The sequence below is a fragment of the Pogona vitticeps genome, chromosome 5 (assembly GCF_051106095.1).
Source record: "Pogona vitticeps strain Pit_001003342236 chromosome 5, PviZW2.1, whole genome shotgun sequence".
Taxonomy (NCBI): domain Eukaryota; kingdom Metazoa; phylum Chordata; class Lepidosauria; order Squamata; family Agamidae; genus Pogona; species Pogona vitticeps.
This window is the reverse complement of record NC_135787.1, coordinates 119,461,003-119,486,480: the sequence shown is the minus strand read 5'-3', so window position 1 is coordinate 119,486,480 and position 25,478 is coordinate 119,461,003. Positions and strand designations below refer to the sequence as shown.

Sequence of the window (25,478 nt, the reverse complement as noted above, 5' to 3'; positions counted from 1 at the left end):
CCAATTGCCCCTGCTGAATCCTGCCAATCTGGATGGCTACAATGAATTCACTACAGAAACCTGATTTCCACAGGTGCAAATCACAGAGGATAAACCTGTATTTTTCCTGCTGCATAGTCACAACCCTTCATTTGAACACCATTGGGTTGAATTAGGAAACAACCGTGAGGTCACTGGAGAAGTGGGATATAAAGGTAACTTATAAATAATATGTGTTTTGAGATTTATACTGAGGTCATCCTGAGAACATCAAGTTCATGTTTGGTCACAAGCAAAACCAGTAACAACCACACAATTCCATTTGTTGTGGATTTTTTTTTTAATTTAAGCATCAATTTCCACAAACTTTTACATTTACAAGCTTATATTCTCTGCAAGCAAACCCAACAGAACAATAAAACACTGTTTCTGATTCTATTATGAACTTTTAAAACTTGCTGAATTTACAAATTAATGTCCTGAAAAGCTGGATAAATTATACATCCTTCTCACTCAATATCCACACACTACAGCATCTTTAAACATTCACACAGGCACATGGTTAGGATTATCTCGCTTTACAACCAAAGTATTATTTACACAACCTTTGTTGACACAGTTGGTGCAGTTCTTTTAGATAACTGTCAAGGTTCACAAACATATTTAAAATATATTTAGCAGCATATGAAATTAGATTAAAAGAAAGGACACATCATTTTTTTTTTTAAAGAAGAACAAAACAAAACAACCACGGGAGATGATAGAAACAGGTCCTTCAGAAAAATAGATTAAGCCATTTCTGTAAGAATACTGTACTGTGGTAGGCAAAGCGCTAATAAAGTTTTTAGAATTCAACAGCATGTTAGTTCTAGTCCTGAGCACAGAGTAGACATAGCTGCACACCTTTGGTCGAGAAGAGTAGATGCTAACCATTAACCCAGGGGCATTCACTGTTAGCCTCACACTGTCAGGGCAGTATCTCAGTTTGCTGAGACTCCCATCCTAATGTTTCTTACAGCAGTCAAACATCTTAGTTTCCTCCCCTCCTACTGCCCACCCCGTCCTGGACAGTCCACTTCTGTTCACGGTCTGAGAAATTAGACTATAAATAACAGCAGCACATTCCATACAACCAACTGTGAAGTGAGGTTTGGCTGAACAGAAGGGTCAGTGAATGAGGTATGTAGGGCACTTCCAGTATTCAAGGTTAGTTTCTGAGACGGCCATTCAAGCCCACAGACTTCCAGTTTGTTAAATTCACAAGGCTTACATAGGCACACAAATTGAGCCATTATATGTCAGACAAGCGTGTACACCTACAGTATATAAAGATAAACAACAGACTAATGTTTTAAATACAGGACACAGGTACAGTTCCTAAGGGCAGCAGTGTCAGCAGAATACAAGACATGTAACAGGAGCGTTGAGCTGTGCCTTCCAGGGTTTCATTTTCTCCCCCCAGGCTGCTAGCCTTTGCCTGCTAAAATGCAAATCAACTGGCAGGGAGAGCATAACCGGTCACCGGAGCTCAAGAGATGTCCAGCACTGTTTCAATTACTGGCAACGTCTTCGCTGGTATCACCAGGATCTGAGATCTGTCCATCGAGACTGCCAGGAGCTTTCCAGATTCTCACTGTTCGATCACTGCCAAAACATTTACAAACAATCAAATCCATTCATGGACACGAAGAAGAAAAAAGAAGCAGGGGAAAGCTCTCTGTATATTTATATTTCCATAAATTAACATGTACAGATTTTTTTTCCAGAATCTTTTCTTAAGCAGCCAATCTCTAGAAGTGAATATGCATCAGCAGCTCTGGATAGCTCAGTGGTCTGGCTGAGAGTTCAGTTCCCCACTGTGCCACCTGGACAGGGGCTGGACTCAACAATCCATAGAGTCCCTTCCAGTGCTGCAGTTCTAAGATTATTATTATGTATTATTATAATAAGGATGTTTGGGGATTTGATATTTCAAACACAACAGAGATTCTTAAAGCTATTGTGTAGTACTGCCTATGTATCTTATCCATTACTACTGGTGACTATACAAAGCAGACCGAGAGGCATTGCAAGAAAAATGTTATCTGCTTAGTTTCAGAATATAGGCACTTAATTCTAAAGCTGTCCCTATCATTTCTGAAATAAAAACAGGAAATGACAGTATATTATAGCTAGTATAATGATGAACTCCCAAGCAAATGTATAAATGTAATAGCAGGAGGTAGCCATTCAAATGCATGTTGCAACTGATTAGACGTTCTACATCTGTCGTATTCAACTAATTAAAAACTATCAGTGTTCTACATGAACGGAAATGCTCAGAATTAATTCCAGAAATGAAGCACAGGCATTGAACATTAAAATTACTCACTCTGATGCAGTAAATATCTGGCTGGAGTTGGTGCAGATGGCATTGATGGGGCTGTCATGCCCTTTCAGTTCACTTATGGGTAGAAAAGTATCCACATTCCAGAGTTTCAGAATCCCTCCACGGCACCCACTGAGAAGCACTGGGGAACCGGGCACTAATCCAAGAGCACAAACCCAATCCTTGTGAGCATTAGGAACTTGCTGAAAACAGAGACCAGACAAAATCAGGTTGAGAAACAGTAACATTTATAATCAGGAATGGGCAACTGGTTTGATTTTAAAAACTAAATCAGAAAAATATAAAACTGAAGGCAGTTTGCCCATTTAGGTGTATACGGTTAGATGGTTTTTCGAACACTTTTAGGAACATGATGAATGAGTTTAGTTGCACAGAGATTTCTGACAATATTTGATTTTATTAAAATGAGTTGTAGAACAATTAAATCATCTCCTAAACCAACCGATGATTTCCTTAACTTGAGAATGAGATGGAAGTATTGCAACCACTGAAATTAAGGTTTATGCACAGCTATGACAATCGCAAATTTCCCCAAAAGAAATTTTGTCAACATATTTAGCAATATCCATGAAGGCAGAGAATATACTTTCAAGGACACAAGTCACCTGTCATCTATTTTAAGTCAGTTTTCCATCTCAAATTTGCAATTCAGGCCAAAGCCAACGTTTTCAGTTTAACGTTTTTGGGTTCTGACACAGGGACACATTTCTAGAACTTTTGCTGGTCCTCCTATCAACATCGAACTTGATAATTTTGAGTATTTGGAGAATTTCAAGAAAGTGGGTGTTTCACAGAGTTCATGTATCTGAATGTCCACTTGATTTTTAACATTACCTGAACCAAATCTTTTTGAGCCAAATCCCATTTTTTAATCCCATTGTCTCTGGATCCGCTAAAAAGATTGTCTCCCATAATAGTAAGAGCCTCAATGCCATCATAATGAGGAGGTTCAAAGTTATGTGTGGGGCTTACAGTTCCAAGAGCTCCTTCAGTTACATCAAACATCTGCAAAACCAATGGCATTGTCAGTGATTTTGACAAGGAATAAATGAAACAAAAATCAGTAAACAAGACCGGACACTCAGTCTGCATTGTGGTACTATACCGTTACACCTACAAAACGGTCATGCTTGGTATAGACAATGTATCATTGCCAATCTATCATTTATTTTAAGAACTTTTGAATTCAGTAAAATGTAGCAGTCTACATGCACACAATATGTCGTTCTCTCTCAAAATCCAGTAAACATTTATTTAAATTCTTGCTGAATTCCAAATGACAGACATTAGCCAAAATCCTTTATCTTAGCATAGTAAATGGCATTGAATCACTGAATCAGTCAACTCCTCCATAAGTTCCATTGATTCCACTGGCCCTACTCTTAACAGTGACTTGCTTTATCACAGTAAGTAGGAGTTAGAGTATGCCAGCTGAATAATGGAACTTACACAAGATTTGATTTACTAAATTACCATTGCTTCAGTGGGCCTACTCTACTACCATTTACTAGGCTAATCAACAGGATTTTGGCCACTCTGTTTTTCAGATAAATGCTGCCATTACAGCCACTTTCCCACTAGCACAGTACAGTATCAAAATGAATGGGTGTCAGGGCTATAATGTTGAACAATTTTCACTTTTCCATCACATGGAATTTTGATTTGTCATTTTATATACACAGTCCTAAGAAGCAACCAATAATCAATGACAAATTTAAAAGTACACCTAAACAATTATGCTGAAATGGAGTATTATAAGACTATTTGCTACTGTTTCTCTATGTGGTCATTACACAACATTATAACGTCTGTACTGTATAATGTGTGTTAATGAGAAGCCAGATGTAACACTCTGACGAATAATATGGCCTCAATCTGATGGCATACTTCCACTGATGGAAGCACTTAGATTAGTATCAGGGTGCTTCCTCACCCTTATAGCCCCTTAAAAACTCCCAAGATCTGCTCTGGAGAAATGGTCCAGCTGATGGTGCAGAGGTCCTAAGTGAGGGAGGAGGAGTCACCCATTCACAGTTCCATTGGTAGCACTGATTCTATCAGCAGAGAAACACTATTATATCCTAGCCTTAAAAAATACCACTTAGTAAATCAATGGCTCTTACTTTCAGTACACCTGCAGGAAAAGGTTCTAAAACTACATCGTATGTTTTATTTAAGAGTGAAAGTTAACACCAGCAAATAACTCATTTGTTTATAGTTTCTAGCATCAAAACAAAATCATAGAAATGATGGGAGATGTTCTGTTTTAAACAATGGGTTTTTATTTTTCATGCACATAGAAAGATAGGTTATTTCTTACTGACCCTCCTAGTTTCCCCCCAAGTATAAAGTACTTAAAGGCTATTTGCAAGTCCCCCCTTCTGGTAGGGATCTTGAACCAGGGCCACACAGGTAACACACAAATAATGCTATCACCTGTAATGCTCACTCAGCTGGCTCCTCTCCCCTGGAGGCACAGTGGAGTTTCAAACTCTCAACCCCATGTGCTCCAACCCACCGGATATACTAGCTTTATTACAACTATATCAAGCACAGTGGAAGCATTACCTTTATATAATGGTCTTTTGATCCAGTAATGATGAGATCTTGTCCGTTAGAAATACTGTCCACAGTAAGGCACATAACAGGGCCCAGATGCCCAGTTAGTTTTCCTGTAGACTGAAATCTAGAAGAAAAATATAATCAACCCAGGGATTAAAAAACACTTTAGCTTTAATTATTTCAACAGCAAATAAATAAATAAATAAATAAATAAATAAATAAATAAATAAATAAATAAATAAATAAATAAATAAATAAATAAATAAATAAATAAATAAAAGTATCCAATATTAATAACCAGTACATATTTCAGAGAAGCCAGTGTGGCACAGTGAATATAAGGAATGGACTAGGACTCAGGAGGCCTGAATTTGAATCCACATTGAGTCATGGAAACTCACAGGGAGATGTAGAACTATAAAACAATTCCTCAGATGTCTCTCTTGTCTTGAAATCCCTCTTAGGGTTGTTGTGAGTCAATATCAAACTTGACAGCACATAAAATGTAGTGATCGGGAAATGAGAAGGCTGATAGTGTAGGTGATCACCAGGTAATTAAGAAAGCAATTAGTCTTAGAGAGAGAAGTTAAAGAAGTCAGTCACACACAGAGATGTCTGCCAGCAGAGTCCTCCACACACACCACTCCATACACCAACTCTGGGCAACTCCCCCAGGAGTACTCCCTTTTATTAACCTTACAGACTGTTGATAGTATACAGATAGCTGACAGAATTAAGATAGGGTACTGGTTACATAATGCCAATTAGAATAGGCTTGAAAGAGCCTGTGAGGTTAGCTCTCTATCTCTACGAGAAAGAGGAAGGATGGGTAGCCATTCTTCCCTCAGAAGCAGCTGCGTCACATCCATGAGAGTGTGCTCTACACTGAAGAACAGACAGCTTAGCAACCTTGGGGAGCCCCCCCCCACAATAAAACATACATTTTTCAGAGGTGGCCTGGATATTAGTACCTGACTCCTACAGATATTTGGGGGTGTTTAACTGGGAATTAAAACATCACTGGAACAGGGTACTGAAACTCAGACACAGCCTTTTACATTTTTTAAAATTTAACCTGTGCCTGCTTCTGAATGATGTGGACAGTGATTAACATTCTTGATTGCACATAAATGTAGCCAAATATCTGATATCACACCTTTTATCACACAGAACTGCAAAGATAACCCTAATAAGGGCATTCTAAAGTAGAAAATACGTTAGAGGGTGGGCAGTCTTGTCGCCCTGACAGCTCTGTTTTCACTCTTTTCATGTGGAAGGGGACAGTCAGAAGCAGACTGTCTACTATATGAGCAGAGAGGCCTGCAGTCTCTGAACTCTGGAATATCACAGGGTAGAAAGCTCTCAATTTAGACTGTCAATTTCCACATGCAGAAACAAAAGGAAGCAGGGTTAAAGCACATTCTTGGTTCTTTGTGTGTTTCCTCCAGTAGCTTGGAACACCCAAATACAGCTTGAAAGGCCAAAGATTCTATCTATGGGACATTCTCAATTTTGTGTCATTTTCTGGTGTCCTGACTAAATAATAATAATAATAATAATAATAATAATAATAATAATAATAATAATAATAATAATAATAATAATAATAATAATAATAATAATAATAATAATAATTTATTGTCATTGTAAGTATATACACAGTATACCCATACAACGAAATTCACAGACACCCAGAGACCAGACACATGCACACACATAACATTCCCCAAACACTCCCCTCCCACTAGAAGTCCCCCACTAAAAATACAAACATCTACACCTCAGGCCAAGTAACACAGTCCAACTAATTATTCACTACTGGTGGTCTTTAAGCTCATTATTAATAGCAATTATAGCTCTGGGATAAAAACTATTCAAAAAAGGTGTGGTCCGAGTCTTAATTGTTCTATATCTTCTGCCAGACGGTAACCCCTACATCTTAATTTAGTCCACCAGCCAACACTGCCACGGCCAGCCAATTTGGGGAGGCGCTGTGTCACACAGCAGACGTGCTGTTAAAACTAGGTAGAGTGCTGGACTGTGTCTGCAACATTATAGAATTTTCCTTCAGACATAACCTGTGGACCAATTATGGCATCATCAGCAACATCTAGGGCTAAAGCATCTCAAATTATCTCTGCAACGCAGGCCCTTCCCCATCTCAACACTGATTCCCAAGAGGGAAACAGCCAAAAATGGAGCGAACAATAGCACAGGCCTTTTTTAAAATGGCTTGGAGGGCCTCTCACATAAACAGGCATGGAAAGAAGCTGCAATGCATCTGTCCCTGTATTATAAATATATAAGGAGACAAGTGCCCTATACCAACACAGTCTCCCTACAATCTCAGTCCTGCTATGTGTTACTATGACAGACATGCACTTGCCAAGTGGGATTCCTACAGTGCAAGGTGCAGCCAAAGCAGTTTCTACGTGCACAGACCCAGGCATTTGCACGCTCGGTATATATCACCTGGAAAGCATTACCTCTTCAGGTCCCACATCCTCACTGCGTTTCCTGCAGCTGCATAGAGAAAAGTGCCAGTTGGATTCAAGGCAATCTGATTTATCTGGTTCTCTCCGGGTGGAATTGTCACGGTTCTGTTGGCACTTGCAGAGCAAGCATCTCCAGGCATTGCCTGGCCCGAAGACCTTCATTTTACAGGAAGAGACAAGCTAAATTTTAATTTACAGTTCCAGAAGAGAAACATGAAAAAACTTCTGCCTAGCAAATGCATTCTGAATGTGGGCAAACCATGGACACTGCGTTTCTTGCTTCAAATGCATTCCAAATACTGGAGAAGTAAAGTTTTCCAGATACATTTATTTACATGCATGTGTATGTATTGCTCATATTTTTTTTTCCTAATACTCTAAATACAGTGGTGCCTCGCATAACGTTTGCTTCGTTTAACGTTTTTTTCGCTTAACGTTTATTTTTTCAGAGTCAGATTGTGCTTCGTATAACGTTTTTCCCTATGGGCGATTTTCACATAACGATTTTGGGACCATGCTTCTCTTAACGTTTTTGGTTTTAGGTCCCCTGCTTCACTTAACGATGTTCATTTTTTCAATTACAAAAGTGTCTTAACATGTTGAAAAACGGTTTTAAATGCTTGGAATCGTTAGTGCACCTTCTAAAATATGTGCATACTTAATTTGGCATTGATCTGACTTTTCGTTAATTTTTTGTGAATTTTTTTCTCCCCCATAGGAAACAATGGAGCTGTCAGATTTTGACAGCTGTCAAAAGTTGGGGGGAAAGAATTCACCATAAATTAACGAAAAGTCAGATCAAAGCCAAATTAACTTTTGCATCCGTTTTAGAGGGTGCAGAAGCTAATCCAAGCATTTAAAACCATTTTTGACCCTTTTATGACACACTTAAATTTGCAAAAATTGACTTCGCAAAGCCATTGAAATGTATTGAGTCGGCTTCAATACATTCCAATGGAGGAAACATTGTATCGTTTAACAATGTTTCCTATGGGTTTTTTCGCTTAAGGACGCCAATCCGTGCCTATTGGAACGGATTAACCGGTTTCCAATGCATTCCTATGGGAAATGGTGTTTCGCATAAAGTTTTTTTCGCATAAGGTTTTTTTTTTTTGAACCAATTAAAAACGTTATGCGAGGCACCACTGTAGCTAACTGGAACAAAGTCTGGATGCAGGCACATCCTCTAACTACCTCTTACGTCACCATGGAACCCTGACTTCTCAAAAAAAAAAAAAAGATCCCCCCCCATACCCCATAAAATTACTTTTTCCAGTATTTTTAATAGGAAGGGGAATACTTGTAGGAGTAAGCAAACGCAGTGGGCTAAATGCAGCTGCTGGGCCACATTTTACCCATGTGTTACCTAGGTTAGTCAACTTTGTTTACACTACCTACAGCCTACATATTTTTAATAAATTGCCCACTTAAGATAAGGATGGTTGAAACAGGAACAGCAGCGCATTTCTGTCCTCTTTCCCAGCACAATATATATTAGCCTTGCCATTTCTCTTAAGACTGAAAAATCAAGCAAGTCTTATGGTTTGCCAGGTCAATGGGTTTCAAATGAATGGAAGAAAAGTAGATAGTTTCCAGCCTAACCAATTTGGCATTACAGTGGTACCTCGCTAGATGACGACCCCGCTATACGACGAAACCTCATGACAATGACTTTTTGCAATCGCTATAGCAATTCGCAAAACAGCAGTTCCTACGGGGGGATTCCGCTTGACGATGATTTGGTCCATGCTTCGCAGACCGTTTATTCGCAAAACGATGGTCTTTACCATTGATTGTCGGGTTCCTAAAATGGCTGCCCTGTGTTTTCCAGACACATGCTTTGCAGGGCAGCCATTTTAACAGCTGATCGGCTTCCCTATGGACGATCTTCGCTGGACGACGAGGTAATTTCTCCACTGGAACGCATTAAATGGGTTTCAATGCATCCCAATGGGGAAAGGCTTTTTGCATGACGACGATTTCACTTAACAGAAATTTTCCCGGAACGGATTATTGTCGTCATGTGGGGCACCACTGTATTTACAATTCTTGCACAATTTGTTTCAAAATCTAACCTTTTAAACCCAAATGTTGAAATTGAGCTTTCAAGCTGACAACTTACGTTAGTGTTCGAATACACTTTGCAGAATCACGGATGTCCCACACCTTAATATAAGACGTTGAGACTGTGAAGACCAGGCTGGTATAATTACAGTATTTTATAGATACAACATTGTTGGGATGACCACCCAGAGACATTATTTCTTGCCCAGTTACCAAATTCCACACTTTACAAGTGCGATCTAGAAAAGAACAAGAAAAACACATTCAGACAGTGGACATTTTATTATTCCATGCAACACAGAGATGTGTTTATTGTTCATTCGTTCTGTTTATTAGAAATAGTTGGAAACAAAATCATGAAGTTGTAAACCAGGCAGCAAGAAAATGCTACTATTTTAAAAGCCTTCATGGAAAAGAAGGCCTTTGCCAGGAACTGAAAAGATATTAGAAAACATTCCAGGGCACTCGTAGCTGGGTGACAGCACACTGAAAAGGCCTGCTTGTGGTAGTTATTCCCTCTACCTTGGTACATAAAGCAAGAGTTATCCAGATGTTGACTACAACACCCATCACTCTTCACTACTAGCTATGCAGGCTAGGACTGATGGAACTATATTTGCAGGCCCACAACTCGCTCATCTCAATACAAGAAGACATTGAGTAGGAACTCTTATGATGGTAATCAAGATTTATACAGAAATGTATGAAAAGAATCTTCCTTACAGTTCAATCACTCCAAGAAGCAGAGGGCTTGATAGGTTTGAGTTTGGTCTGAAAATGAGCCAAGAGCCAATGAAGATGGCAAAATACTGGAGTAATTCAATCATAACATCAATAGCAACACAAGTTCCATGAAGTTTTCTTGCTGCCATATTTTATACTACCCACAATCTCCCCGGTGGTGGGGAACACAGTTAAACTGTATTTTGGCTTGTATATTTTTTTTGTTTTTGTTTTAGTTAAAATAAAAAATAAATAAAAAATAATAATGTTAGTTTGCTAGAGATACATGGTAACACTGTAATACAGACAGCTTAGGGGCTCCAGTTTTTTTACTGAAAAGTCTTGCAAAAATAAAAACAATTTTATGAAGATTCTATGCCTTGTGTTGCCATTCACATTTAACCAGCATCTATGCAGTCGTTTTCCAGTACTCCTAATCTTCCTCCTTTGACCCCCTACACCAGTTGCAGAATTATACTGTACTCCCACTTTCTTTCATGTAGGATTAATTTGAACAAAGCTTGAGGATAGGTATGGAAGCTTCGTGCTTCATACGAAGCCTGAAAGACAAACTGGCAAGGAGCCAGGATGGGGAGACCTCCTGCACAGCCGATGGGTGGGTGGTCGACTGCCTGGGGAGGTGGGGAAAGACTGGCTGAACTCCCACTTGGATTGGAATGACACTGCCAAAGAAGGACCCCAGCAGCATGTGGAGCCTGATAAGTGGACCAAGAGGCCTGAGGGGAGGGAAATGGAACTCAGCATCACCTGTGGTGCCGTGCTTAGTATGAAGCATGAAGCTTCCATCTCTTTTTTTTCCCCAATTTTTTATTTTTTACTTTATATACACATATCCATACATAGACATATATATATACACACATATGCCTAAATCTCTATCTACAAACGATACATACTGTAGAGCTTAGCCTACAAGCCTTTTGTATAATAACACATTTCTTTCAGCAGTGTCTTCTCCTCATTATTCCTTTTGGTCATTTTCTATTTATTACAAAGTTTTTGCTTTCCACCATTCGTAGAACATGTTCCAGCTTTCATAGTAAGTTGACTTTTCTTGCCCTTTTAGTCTCTTTGTAAGTCTATCCATTTCAGCGTACTCTAATATTTTTTTGATAATCACTTCGTCTTTTGGTGGGTCTCCCTCCTTCCATACTTGTGCCCATGCTAATCTAGCAGCTGTAAGGACATGTGATATTAAGTAATAACTTTGCTTATTTATATTATTTGGTATTAGTCCCAATAAAAAAGTTTCTGGTTTAAATTGTATTTCTTGCTTAGTCATTTGTTTAATCCATATATACATTTTGACCCAATATTTCTTTGCAGTATCACATGTCCATCATGTGTGGTAATAGGTTCCTTCTTGGTTTTTACATTTCCAGCACTTATTCAAAATATTGGCAGAAATTTTTGCAAGTCTGGATGGGGGGAGATGCCATCTATAAAACATTTTATACAAATTTTCCTTATACGACGTTGCTAATGTTAATTTAAGATTTTTAGTCCACATTTGTTGCCATTTCTCAAGTTCAATACTATATCCAAAAATTTTTGACCATTTTACCATTGTTTCCTTAACCTCCCATCTCTACTTGAGGATTAAACTGCAAGAGTCAAAAGACATCACTGAAAAGGGCCATGACTGGGGAAATGAGAAGCAATAGGATACTTGTAATGAGCAACTCACATATGCAACGGATACTAACAGTGATCAAGAAACAATCATGTTAGGATTTTTTTAAGCGATCATGAAGGAACATGACAAACCTTTTGACCCAGTGAAGAGCAGATCATCAGTACAATCCACACAAAGCACAGCCTTTGTGTGACCTTCAGCAGTATGGATACATTGAATTGGGGAAGATCGAACACATTTTGAAGAAGAAAATGGGTTGATGATACCTCTGTGTCAAGAAACAAAAGAACAATATGTAAGTATCACATGGCAGGTCACTTTTTCATGATACTTCCCTACCCCACCCCAACTTGGTTTTCCGGAAATTTTACACAAAGCTGCAGATTAAGCAGGGAAGGGTGTTGGCTTAATTACAGATAAATTTATGAATCATATATTTTCCTGCCCAGCCAGAGGGCAGTACAGTACAGTTCATAGGTACTCTACTCCCACCACAAGGAATATCTCAACTACTGATTCTAAAAGTGGCACCAACTCTGACTTTTACAGAAGACTAAGAGCAAGCGCTGTCATTGTTCTGCAAGCACTAAGAAAATGTCTGTAAATGGAACAAATCAGAGGACTTTGTGAGTTATTAAACAAAACTAAAACTGTTGTGCATTCAGTAGCTCAGCCTACTCGCTCACCCAGATCTGCATTCTGTGCTAAGAACTAAACAGTAGGATCGGAATAAGTCATAGTTTTCGGTGCTGAGGCAGGGGCAGGGTAAGAGGTTAGATAGAGAAACACATAAACATTGGTTCTTGATGTCCTATTGCCTTGCAACTTGCCTACACATATTTCACCAGCTTAATTAAGAGTTCCATACTGGGTTCTGCCCTAGCTCCCATGCACAGAAGAAAGCTACTATGCGTGACAGAAAGCAGCTAGCACATCCAAAAGAAGAGATGATTCATATAAGAAGTAAGTTTTAGGCACAATCAACTTGCAAATAACATGAAACAGTAACTGGCACAAAGGAGACATTTTGGACATTTTTGCATGCTAAGGGTTTAAGATTCTTTGGGTGGTATCCAATGGTGGTTGAAGGGCTCTTTGACCCACGACAGGGTTCCCTTAATGCAGTGGTTGCCAACCTTGGATAATCCAGGTGTTCTTAGACTGCAATTCCCAGAAACCCCTGCAAACACAGCTGATGGTGAAGATCTCTGGGAATTGCAGTCCAAGAATACCTGGGTCACCCAAGGTTGAGAATCCCTGCCTTAGTGGAATAAGGTGCAAACCGATTTTTGGAGATTCGCCTTCTACATGTTAAATCTCCCGCCAGATCTTCTCCAAGCAGTAGAAGGACCCTTTGAAAGAGCATGGAAGGTGGCCTAACAGGCTGCAGAAAGAGTGGGGGAAATCAGTGACTGCAGCCTTCCCTTATACAATAGAAATCTCTGTTATATGAGGCAGTCTTCCAGTAGCAGTGGGGACATCACTGGATACAACTCATCAAGTTTACAACACCCCTTTATTTATTTTTATTTATTTATTTTTATTTATTTATTGTATTTATACCCCGCCTATCTAATCATTTCGACCACTCCAGGCGGCTAGAAAGGCTTGCCCAAAGGCTTCTAATTGGAACAGGTATATGATTCAGAAATAATTCTCCTTTTATATCCTGTCCTTTTAAAAAGACCCCTTTTAAAGTCAATGAAGGCTTAAATACTGCAGTCAGTTTTGAAGGTTTTTTTAATAGTTGGCAAATTGCATTCCAGACAAAAAGCTGCCAGATGTCTAGGCTAACATAGTGTAAGTTCTGCTAAGTGCTTGCTCTCTTATGAATGTTTGACAGATACTAAGATGAGCATTAATAATTGCATGCTATCAAGTCGATTCTTTAAACAACAAGCCCTGTAAAGTTGCTGTTACAATTGCTGTTAAAAACCCTTTGCCCAAAGGGGTCAGGCCTTTGAGAATCATGATGAAAAAGGTCACTCCTCTTTTTTTCCTCATTCAGCTTATGATCAGTCTCTATCTGTCACCTGTGCTCATTAGGATAAAAACACCTTTTTTTTTGCCAGGTTCACTAGAGGTATGAAGAGTAACTAGATGCATGTGTTTATATGATCGTCAATATGAAAGCATGGGCTACATGAGACTAAACCACTATCATGTAAAGATAAATTAATATTTATTAGATGAACTATGAAGGTATAAATGGCATGTTTCTCATTCTGTGGACTGATCTGGAGAAAATATTTCAAGAACAGTCCCTGTAAGTCTATACACAAGTTAAAGCAAAAGAGAAAAACATCTTTTTATGACTCAGCTGAGGAGGAATGGCAAACTTTTCATTAGGATTCGGAATGGAAATAAATTATTATGAATTAAAAATATAGACAAATGAAAAAATATTGAGTATATACTCAAAAAGCCATTAACTACATATGTAACAAATGTAAATACAGTGGTGCCCCGCAGAGCGACAATAATCTGTTCCGAAAAAATCATCGCTATATGGATTCGTCGCTATGCGGGGCAAAAAAGCCCATAGGATCGCATTAAAACACGTGCGAAAACACTGCGGGTGGCCATTTTTTCCGGCGGCCATTTTGGAACCGCCGATCAGCTGTTTTTTAAAACATCGCTATGCCAAAATCGGTAAGCGAAACGCTTACCGATCATCGCAAAGCGATTTTTTGCCATTAAAAAGATCGCAAAAAACAAATCGCTATGCGGATTCTTCGTTAAATGGGGCACTTGTTAAGCGAGGCACCACTGTAGTTAGTCTTAGCCAAAGAAAAGTTGGGAAAAATGTTGGAATCACAGGCAATCTGCAAATTAACCAAAATTAACATTTTGGTTTTCTGGAACTTCATGGCTGTTTTCTAGGTTAATTTCTGAACAGTTGACAAAGAAGCCATGCAATGACTTTGTTAATTCAATTCACTGTACAGCCATCTGTATAAAAATTACTCTAATCGTCCCATTCCTTAACATTTGATGGTGAGGACCTACTTCAAATTCCAGTTTTTACTGCTGTGATATTTTCTAGGATATTCTTTAGGATATAGTTTATACTGTATGTCATCCTACTCATTTTTGTTGTTGTTTAGTCGTGAAGTCATGTCCGACTCTTCGTGACCCCATGGACCACAACACACCATGCCCTTCTGTCTTCCACAGCCTCCCGGAGTTGGGTCAAATTCATGTTGGTAGCTTCAATGACACTGTCCAGCTATCTCGCCCTCTGTCATCCCCTTCTCCTCTTGCCTTCACACTTTCCCAACATCAGGGGCTTTTCCAAGGAGTCTTCTCTTCTCATGAGATGGCCATAGTATTGGAGCCTCAGCTTCAGGATCTGTCCTTCTAGTGAGCACTCAGGGTTGATTTCTTTAGAATGGATAGCTTTATTTTCCTTGCAGTCCAGGGGACTCTCAAGAGTCTCCTCCAGCACCACAACTAAAAAGCATCAATTCTTTGGTGGTCAGCTTTCTTTATGGTCCAGCTCTCACTTGCATACATCACTATAGGAAAAACCATAGCTTTGACTATGCAGACTTTTGTTGGCAAGGTGATGTCTCTGCTTTTTAAGATGCTGTCCAGGTTTGCCATCGCTTTCCTTCCAAGAAGCAGACGTCTTTTAATTTCGTGGCTGCTGTCACCACCTTCAGTGATCATGGAGCCCAAAAAAATAAAATCTGTCACTGCCTCCATATCTTCCCCTTCTTTTTGTCAGGAAGTGATGGGATCAATGGCCATGATCTTGGTTTTTTTTTTGTTGTTTTTTTTTTTAGCTTCAGGCAGTTTTTTGCACTCTCCTCTTTCACCCTCATTAAGAGGTTCTTTAATTCCTCCTCACTTTCTACCATCAGTGTGGTATCATCTGCATATCAGAGGTTGTTGATATTCCGTCAATCTTAATTCCAATTTGGGATTCCTCCAGTCCAGCCTTTCGCATGATATATTCCGCATGTAAGTTAAATAAGCCGGGGGACAATACTCATATGCTGCAATTATCCACAAAGGACGAGCGGACTGCTACCATTCTCTTTGGTATCTGTCACTAGGTGAAAGTCTTTCTGTTTAAGGAAGCCTCCCAAACCTGTAATAACTATAAATGTGGAATATAAAGACTGTATTTTAAAAAGCATTGCTGCCGCTATAGATCTCTGCTTAGAGAAGAAGGAAGTTGTAGAAGAAGTAATGGGATAAAATGGAAGAAACCATGGTGGCTCCTCTAATAATGTCCTTATTTTGCCAAGAGGCATACACCAATATTTTAGTGGCTTTATTGTAGTGACAATGGCAAAAAAAAAACCCTGTTGTGGTTACTTTTTTAATACATATTATTGTACTGCTTGGTTATTCTGTGTGGTCATGAGTAAACTGCACAGCCCCAGGATGTCCCCAGAAGAAAGGAATGATAAACAACTTCTGAGTATTCTCTACTTAGAAAACCTTTGAAAGGGAATTAGAATCAGCTTGTCAGCACAAAATTAAGCACCTTGGAGGACATACATAGATAGATAAATGTCATAAATAGATGCATGTATAGTCTTTCTATGCCAGAGTGAAAGACTGAAAGCAACATTTCCTTTTATAAAATGTATTGGATATCTCTGGAGGCAGTTCTAGCCTCTTCTCTTAGATACAAAACTGCTTTGCACTCCTCAACATGTGCAGTCCATCAATTTTGACTTATGGCAATGTTTTTTCAGGGTTTTCCAGAAAGAGAATACTCAGAAGTAGTTTACAAATTCCATCTTCTGAGGATGCTCTGGGACTGTGCAGCTTGCCCAAAGTCACATAGGCTGACTCTTCTTCCAGAAGGCACAGTGGGGAATCAAACTCCCAACCTATACCTCCACAGCCAGATTCTTAAACCAATGAACTATCTAGAAATATAGGTAAAATGAAATGTGGGTAATTCAAAATAAGCTTTTTTGAAGAACGGGCCCTAAAGAATGATGGAGTTAACCTCCATTGTCATAGAAGGAGCTTTTGAGTGGGTCTCTACAGCTACTGAAAGATAAAGAGAGAGATTTCAGTGATCAAGTTAAGATTTAGGTTGAAAATTTAATGTAGTCTAATGAGTAGGTATGGTACGAAGGGAAAGCAGGAGAAAAGAAACTAAATCAAATGCAGGTTAAGGGGGAAGTACTAATTGTTAAGCATAATATTTGAGAAATGCAACTGAGACTGTTAGTCAAGAAAAGAATATTATTATAGTAAAATTATTAAGAGGGATATTTTGTCTTCTTAAAGCAGTAAAAAAACCCCCACAACTACAACAACCAGATACTCCTTACAAATTCAAGGCCTATACCCTTTTTGTGTCTGCAGAGCTAAAGCTGTGGAATCAGCTCTGGCTATTTGATAAGCTGATGGTCACACAACCAACACTTTACCAAATAAGTATGGTCCCCTCCACAGTTTTAAGTTCCATGTAGAAATGGGGATGACTCACCATTTTTGGTGAGTCGTCCTACTTCGTGAGTCATCAAAAGTTGACGACTCACAAAGCACGAAGCTGCCCCCATGAACCAACGAAGCACGAATTCCTTAAGGCAGGCTAAGGGAATCCAGGCTGCCCTTTGTAAAAATGACAGCTGCAGCTTGCCTACCCTAAATGAAGCTGCAGCCGCCATCTTTGCAAAGGGCAGCCATTGTCCCTTTCCACAAGCCATGGCTGCAGAAGCCTGCTGGAGATGGTGGCGGTGGCAATTATGGGGGTGGGGCATCAGTGGGGGTGGGGGTGGCGGCAACAGGGTGGCGTGGCAGGGGGTGATGACTAAGGTAGAGAGAGGAAGGGGCGGGGATAGGCTGTGTAGGTGGGTGGCTGCCTATCATCCCACTGATCAGCTGATTGGCGGGCTAGTAAGTAGAACGGGAAAGCCACAGGAAGAGAGGGAAGGATAGCCCTTTCTTCGTATGGGTGATGAATAAAAATGGGGCAATATTCGTCCCTTCGTATTTATCAGGGTCTCTGGAACCCACAAATATGAAGGAATGAGTATTTAATGAATCAGCGATTTCTGATGAATATTGTGACCAATTTTTTATTTGTCCCCACGTCTAGTTCCACGTGCAATAAAATCCAAGAGAATTGTGGCCCCGCAGTTTAAATATGGGAGAAAATGATTTCTCCCTATCTTTTTCAAACCCATGCATTTCAAGTACAAATAAAGTCTTGCAGAGACAGCAGCCTATTTTTTGTTTTGTTTTAAGCAGATGGATCACGTAGAGTGGGAGACATGTATCAAAAGTAAACGCAAGAATCCAGCACTTCAGGAGAAGCTTCTCGTGGCATCGCAGACGGAACATGAATTTAATCCTTTGAGAAGGCATTTTATAGGTTAGATTACCAATTTTTAAAGTAAAACCAAGTTTTAAAATATTCCCCTGAAAATAAGCAATAGCAATAGCTATATTAACTGATGTTTGCCAGAATCTGTAAGCAAATGTATGCACTCAACACATGTACTGTACAGGCATTCTGAACATATGGAGTGTCCCCGCTTTCCAAAAGATGAAGTGTATGCGCCAGAAGATTCACAGGCAGAGGAGTTTCAGGTGCATTTCAAAGCTCCTACATTTTTCACCCCTTCCTTTACTTGCCACATACTCAGCTGTTTTTCTATATTCCTAAATTCTAGCCTCATTTATGATAGTGTGCAAGTATGAGAGAACATATTCCTATACAATATTCAAAATACAGGAATGAAAAATACTAGAACATTTACTGTTGTTTGCGCTAATGACATACAGTAAGTCCCAAACAGATCTGCCACAGGGCATCTCCAGTGGAGACACACAACTGTGAATCACAACACAACAGATATGTGCAATCAAAACACTGACTTTACCACACAGTTCAGTAAAGCTTTTTGCTACTAGCAAAGCAGACTGACCCCTCCCAAAAAAAGAACCCCATCAATTCATCCACTCCAAGATCAAGTTTGTTGTGGATTTATTTAACATGCCAAAAAAAAAAGCAGAAACATGCTGGGGGTTTGTGTGTGTCGGAACAGGAGCATTACTCAGGGAACATTTGTCCAATATATATATTTTAAAAGTGAACATGCTGGACAAATTTAAAAAAACACAAAACGACAACAACAAATCAAGCATTGTAAGCTTACATTTTTTTAAAATGGAATAGTGCAAGGAATCTATTGATGTGCTGGGGAATATTGATTTTTTTAAAAGAGGGGCATGCAAAGTTAGTTCACTTAAGAATGGCAGAAAAGGTGTCAAGCATATTACTAAGAATCCAGAAGATGAAAAGGAGGAAGAGAGAGTACCTGTGTACCTCCGACAGAGAGGAATCACTTTCATCAGACCTATAATGAACAGTGGTGGAGTTACGGAGAAAGAATACAGGTATCAGCAGAGCAGTTTCCATTGAAAGAGGACGAGGAAGAATGAACAGTAGCTTTGCTACATAAAGAAGCAACGCCAGTTTGCAGACTGTATCCAAAAAGGCCTTCTCAGGTTTAGTAATTTCAAAGAATAAGCTTCAAATATTATTTTTATTTTTATCTGGAGAAGTATCTTGTTTACATTAGTTTAAAGATACTTGTGCAAACTGTTTCTAGTTTATTTGACATTTCTTAGAGAATTTGATGTGGATGGGTGGGGAAAATATTTAGTCTGCAATGTGGCTTCTTCCTTTTATGTTAATTTGTACATGCATTGCAAAAAAAAGCAGGGAGAACTAACGTGCTAGTATCTGTTTTGGAACAATGTTCAAAATCATGATTATTTAATTTAAAACAAATACATTAGCCTTGTTTTTAACAGAACAAAGTCCTGACCATATAATTTCTGTTTGCAACTACTTAAATACTGATCAATTTCAAATGAGGTTTTAATGATTAAGAACACTCCACTCTTCATTTTCATAGCAAATCAAACATGCTAAGCCATCTGAATTTAATTTGGGGTTACAAAGCTCACAGCACAGAAACAGCCTTTACAAGTCAGTATATCCAATAAGGGCAGACACAGCTACAGAAAAGCAACACTCCTTTTAGATGGTATAAAATAGCCGCAAGCACAAGCTTGAACCGCTGGAAAGCTTGCAAAAAACTGTTAGGGAAATGTGTAGTAATTGAAGGTTGCAGGAAAAACATTACATCAAAATAGCTGAGAGACATCAGAAACTGGAGAAAAGAACCATCAGCCTGCAATACCACCACCAAAAGTCCTACAATAAAGATTCTGGATAAACTCAAACTTGTTATCATTTTTCAAACACAGCTGAACCAAAACCTGAGATTTTCACTAATCATATCATAAACCCTAAATATACAATCTGCGGGTGAATCAGACTGCCAACTCCCTATAAATCTATTTATGTAGTGAAAAATTGGCCTTACGCTGCTTAACAACTCAAAGTACTGCTCTAGAGACTTGAGAAGACAAGGTAGGAAAACAGATTACTTAGAGGTTTAAACAACTTCCTGACCCCCAGGAGTTGTTCCTGCCATACTTGAGATCTGGCCCCTCCAGATCTCTTCCAACCCCATCTCATTTCTGCTTATACTCAAAATGGCCACTGGTGTCCTCTAGGAATTATTAACTTCTCCCTGTTTTTGTTACCACAGATCTGATTTCCGCCATTTCTTCCCCTTCCAAAACTGGGACCAGAACTCAATTTCTACTTTTCCACCACCCCAGGCCTATAAGGTCTGATTGGCCTTTAATTTCAGGCCCTAGAAGATCCAATTGGCCTTTTTTGAGTATAAAAAGAAAACTGGAAGTAGGGGCATGGAGAAACTGAGGGGGCTCTGCACTCCACTGTGAGGGCTCATGAAGGCTACAGACCACACTTTGCTCACTCCAGGTTAGAGAAACATGTAGCATAAGAAGCAAGTTTCAGCAGGACATGGAATTTATAAACCTAAGGCAATTCCACATCATTTTGAAGGTGGCTGGGAAAGGAGGACAGCAAGAGAGACAACAATTATATTTTTCACCTCTGGCAAGGGAGTGCCAGAGTTTAGAAGCTCTGTTTCAGTCTTATGTGTACTTTTGACACATCCACAAAACAGTGGGAGTCTGGGACTTTCCTTTGTGACTTACTTATCCTGCTGAACTGATGTGTTTCCCTGGGAAACAGTAAGACGGCTAAAAACATTCAGTTCATTACGGGGCCGGCCTGGTGGGGAGGAAGGAGGTGAGAGACTAGCCTCTGAGGTTCCAGAATCTGAGCTATAAGAAAAAAATTAAACATTAAAAGCCTCTTCCATTAAAAAAAATTAAATGAAATTGTTAGAGAGGTTAAAATGAATGACACATGCCTTGGAGTAACTTATGGATGCCAGTTGCTTAATCTGACAATGCAGTTTGCATGCTACCCTGGCAGAACATAAATATCGTGCAGTAATAAAAGGCTGCTGGCCACAAGATGGCAGTATATTCAAAGTTCTTTTTTTTTTAATTAAGAGTATAGAGACACATAGAAAAAGGCAGTGTAATCTGAAGAGTTCAAGTAACAGATTTCTGTCTTCAGTGATTTGCAGAAGCATTTAAAAATAATAATTATTAAATGTAAACAATGTTTCTACACTGGTTTCCAATGTGGCACTGAATCAGGTAAAGAAAAGTATCACTACAGCTACCTGAAATGAAGTGCAATTACTTCCATATATATATATATATATGAATATAGTATCTTACTGCTTTTGCTCCTTCGACTTTGGCTTATCTGGAGATTTTTCATAACTTTTCCTCTTTGATACAGGTGAGGGTTCTGGAATTTTCTTTTCTGTCAGGGATGACTGTCTAGACCTGAGACAAAAGGAAAAAGAACTTTTAAGGATTTGTTCATCTTTTGCCTGCACATGCATTTCTTCAGTCAGTGGCAAACAGCAATAGAAGCCAATCAAAAATGAACAAATATGCATTCGTCACTTGAGGACTGCAACATTGAGTTCATAATATCAAACAGTTCATAAATGTATTCGTGAAGGCTTTCACGGCTGGGATCTAATGGTTGTTGTGGGTTTTTTGGGCTCTTTGGACGTGTTCTGAAGGTTATTCTTCCTAACGTTTCGCCAGTCTCTGTGGCCGGCATCTTTAGAGGACAGCACTCTGTCCTCTGAAGATGCCGGCCACTGAGACTGGCGAAATGTTAGGAAGAACAACCTTCAGAACACGGCCAAAGAGCCTGAAAAACCCACAACCAGTTCATAAATGAGTTCATAATATCAAACTTCTCAATCCCATGTTTTCAGTGGAAGCACGGTGTACATTCAGCTAGAACTCAGACAAGATTCCTGTATACATTGCATATCATTAGGTATCTGAATGTATTCAAGTGTGAACCGAATGGAGGAACTTGAAGAGACACTTGTCAATATGAAAACATTCTTCAGGAAAAGTCAAAAACATTCATGCTTCAGCATCTTTGTGTCCAGGCTCATCAACCCAAGCAAGACACAGATTACAAATGGCATCATACAAGCATGCCCCCAGAACCTCATTTGTGTGGGATTCTACCTCTCCCAAAGCTCAGAAGACCAATTTGTGGTGGAGAAGAAGTGGGCTCCCCATCCACCGGTTTAACACGGGAACTCTCATATCTTCCATGACATAATGGTAGTGTGGCACAGTGCTAAATTTTAACATGCAGGCACTCATTCTGACAACTCTTAACAGAACAGCTGCCTGTGTTTCTGGATCTGACAGAGTCTAAAAATACAAGCAGCTGTATTGATTGATGTCAATAAACCAGTCCTGACCATTCTCGTTTCCACCCAAAGCAGGTCTTTTGTAAACTCATCGATTTTAATTGCCCATTCAGGGCCACGCCATTTTAAAATACTTTGCAATTCAACCACAGCTACTCATGGCAATATGCTGTTGCTGGGAAAATCCACTCGCTCCTCATGGACCAGACATCTAAGAAAATGGAGGAAAAACTCTTGTGCCACTGCCATTCCGAGGTCACTAAACTGAACAGAATGATGCCCCTAATTTTACAGAAAGGCATTAAGGATTGCTTTGTGAGGCAAGAACATATAATGCTTTGTGAGGCAAGAACATATAATCTGCTAAGTCTACAAGCCTGAACGATGCAGTGCAGGAAAAAGGTTTTCCCCACCTGTAATAATCTTAGAGGCAGTGGAAGATAGGAGGGCCTGGAGTGCTCTGGTCCATGGGGTCACGAAGAGTCGGACACGGCTGAACGACTAGACGAAACGAATAATCTTAGAACTGCATTCTGTAGCTGGAAGGGACCCTATGGATCACTGAGATCAGCCTCTGCCAAGGAGGCCCAGTGGGGAAGAATCAAACTCCCAACCGCAGGCCACCTGATAGAGTTAATTCCAAGAAGCAGCTTCCTTTTCATCTACAGTACTTATATATTGCCCTGGTCCTGCTTCCTGTGGATTTGACAGATCTCCTCAGGCTAAGCAGACATGTGTCAGGCTAATTAGATTGTTTTCTTCCTGGGGCTTTCACATTAAGGCCAGCCTAGATGTCACTAGGTAACCACACCTGAGGTTTAAGAGCATTAATATTGGGACACAAGAGAACAAAGTCTTTATTAACCTCAGACCACACGGGGGGGGGGAGTGTTTGCCTTCTTCCTAGCTGAGTTCCTGACTGCCCCCCAGCAGCCCTTCCCCCATGAAGCCTTTAGCATTTCTGTCTTCAGTGATTTGCAGAAGCATGTAAAAACAATAATGAATAAGGTTCCTATTGGCACCAAGAAGTTCCACCATTAAAACTAACAACTGCCTAAGAGAAAAGACACATATTAATAAGGATTAGAACTGAGAATGGAAAGGTTAAATCCCTTGGGTGAATATATACACACAGGTAGACAGATCAATATACACATAGAGAGAAAGACAGACAGGCATGGTTGTAAAGCAAACATTAAAAATAATTTTTACCCCTAGGTGAAAAATATAACGCATTCTGTGCACATGGGAACAATGTGGCTGTCCTTAGGGATCTATAGACAAGGACTGGTTTCTATCATTATTCTCTTATCTCTTCCCAGCTGTCCATGTCCTGTTTTTTAAAAACATCTCTGGGGAAAACTATGAAATTGAACTTTTACAGACATCAACAGGACCTGCTTTTAAACAAGTACCTTTTTCATTCTATTAGTCACATTATTATTATTTTATCATAATGAGGCGTTGACTGAGTTTTATCTGGTGTACCTGCACGAGGCGTAGTGAGGAAAACAAGCAGTTCCCACTAAACAGGGAAAAAAAGATGGAACAAAAGCAAACAATGGCATGAAGAGGCTGAAAAATAAATCCCACCACAGCTCTGTATTTAGAGTTCTCAATGATTATCCTGCTCTTATTCATTTTTACTCCAACCTTTCTCCCATTTTAATTTTCCCATTTAGACTGTGATGTAGTTAGAGTTTATGAGAAGGGTCTAACACTTCCTTCACATACCATCACAACCCACACTAAGTCGCCCTGTTCTGAGCTGAGCTGGTAGCAGTGATGGTAATTTGGATTAGGACAACAATGCACAGGGTAAGAACCATACCCAGCCCATAGCCTTATTCTTAATCACACCCCGGGTGGCTGCTTCCAAGAAGTTTACAGTAATTTACACGGAGAGTTGCAATGTGATGTCTAGTTTGGCCAACAGGGCCTATCTACTGATTTTTGTGTTATATCCTGTCTGGGGCTTTCTGCCCGTGTATCACTTGCTTGTTTATTTGACAAGCAAGCGGAAGTGGGGGTAGGACAGAGGGGATGGGGAGAAATCTCCAAAATAACATGATTTCCAATGAAGTACAACAGGACCCTGCATATCTACACTGAATGCCTGAAACAGTGTATAATAATGAACCCTATATAGAACATGCAAAAAGGTGGGGCAAAGGCCACAAGGGAGTGGGACAAAGGCCCCTTGTATGTTGTATATAGGGCTGTGGTAAACTGTAGATTACCGAAACTGTAGAAATCAATCTCATGGATAGGTAGGTCCTATTATAATATTCAAATTCCCAGATCCTACTAGTGTGCCAGATTGTCAATGACCCACAGAGAAGCCCCTGCAGCACATAACCTCTTTATTGAGCCCTAAGGGCCATTTCATTTTTATATGAGGCTTCTCCAGCATGGTGCTTTCTAGACATCCTGTATCCTAAATCCCATGAGCACCAGGCTTCATGACTAATAAACAGGGAAGATGCAACTGTAGCCCAAAACATACCACAAACAGCAGTCTGCTTTTGTAAATTAGATAGCCTTTGGGTGTGACATATGAGTTTCTGAAAGGACACGTAAATTCGTTTGGCTTAATTTACAAGCACTCTAAGGAAAAAAGATCCACCGAACAGACAAATTTTTTGTCCCAATTTCTAATGCTTATGTAGTATTTAAGGTTGGTTTCGGTGTTCTCGTCAAAAAGCATCTCTACCTGCCAATTACACGGTGAATAAAAATCTATGATTTTTTACAATCAGTTTGATCTAAATCATGATTTAAATCAAACATTCATTCAAAAATCTGATGTAAAAAATTAAATCATGGTTTAAATTGTTATTTAAATCAATTTAATTAAAATGAAATCCACCCAATTGACTTCAAAATTCAGTCAAACTTCAATCTTTTTCATATAGTTT

At 39.4% G+C, this 25,478-nt stretch overlaps 1 protein-coding gene across 1 annotated transcript in view; it reads right to left on the bottom strand.

The window, feature by feature from the left end:
- Positions 1-301: 301 nt before the first annotated feature.
- The window catches only part of KIF21A (kinesin family member 21A), an 88,779-nt gene continuing 63,602 nt past the window's right edge, over positions 302-25,478 (bottom strand). The window contains exons 28-37 of the mRNA XM_073000631.2: positions 21,548-21,658; positions 20,951-21,079; positions 19,168-19,206; positions 12,001-12,137; positions 9,548-9,728; positions 7,417-7,581; positions 4,937-5,054; positions 3,203-3,373; positions 2,351-2,550; positions 302-1,623 (exon numbers count right to left, since the gene is read on the bottom strand). Of these exons, the coding sequence (XP_072856732.2) occupies positions 1,530-1,623; positions 2,351-2,550; positions 3,203-3,373; positions 4,937-5,054; positions 7,417-7,581; positions 9,548-9,728; positions 12,001-12,137; positions 19,168-19,206; positions 20,951-21,079; positions 21,548-21,658 (1,345 nt within the window). The 3' untranslated portion in view covers positions 302-1,529. The remainder of the gene's footprint in view (positions 1,624-2,350; positions 2,551-3,202; positions 3,374-4,936; positions 5,055-7,416; positions 7,582-9,547; positions 9,729-12,000; positions 12,138-19,167; positions 19,207-20,950; positions 21,080-21,547; positions 21,659-25,478) is intronic.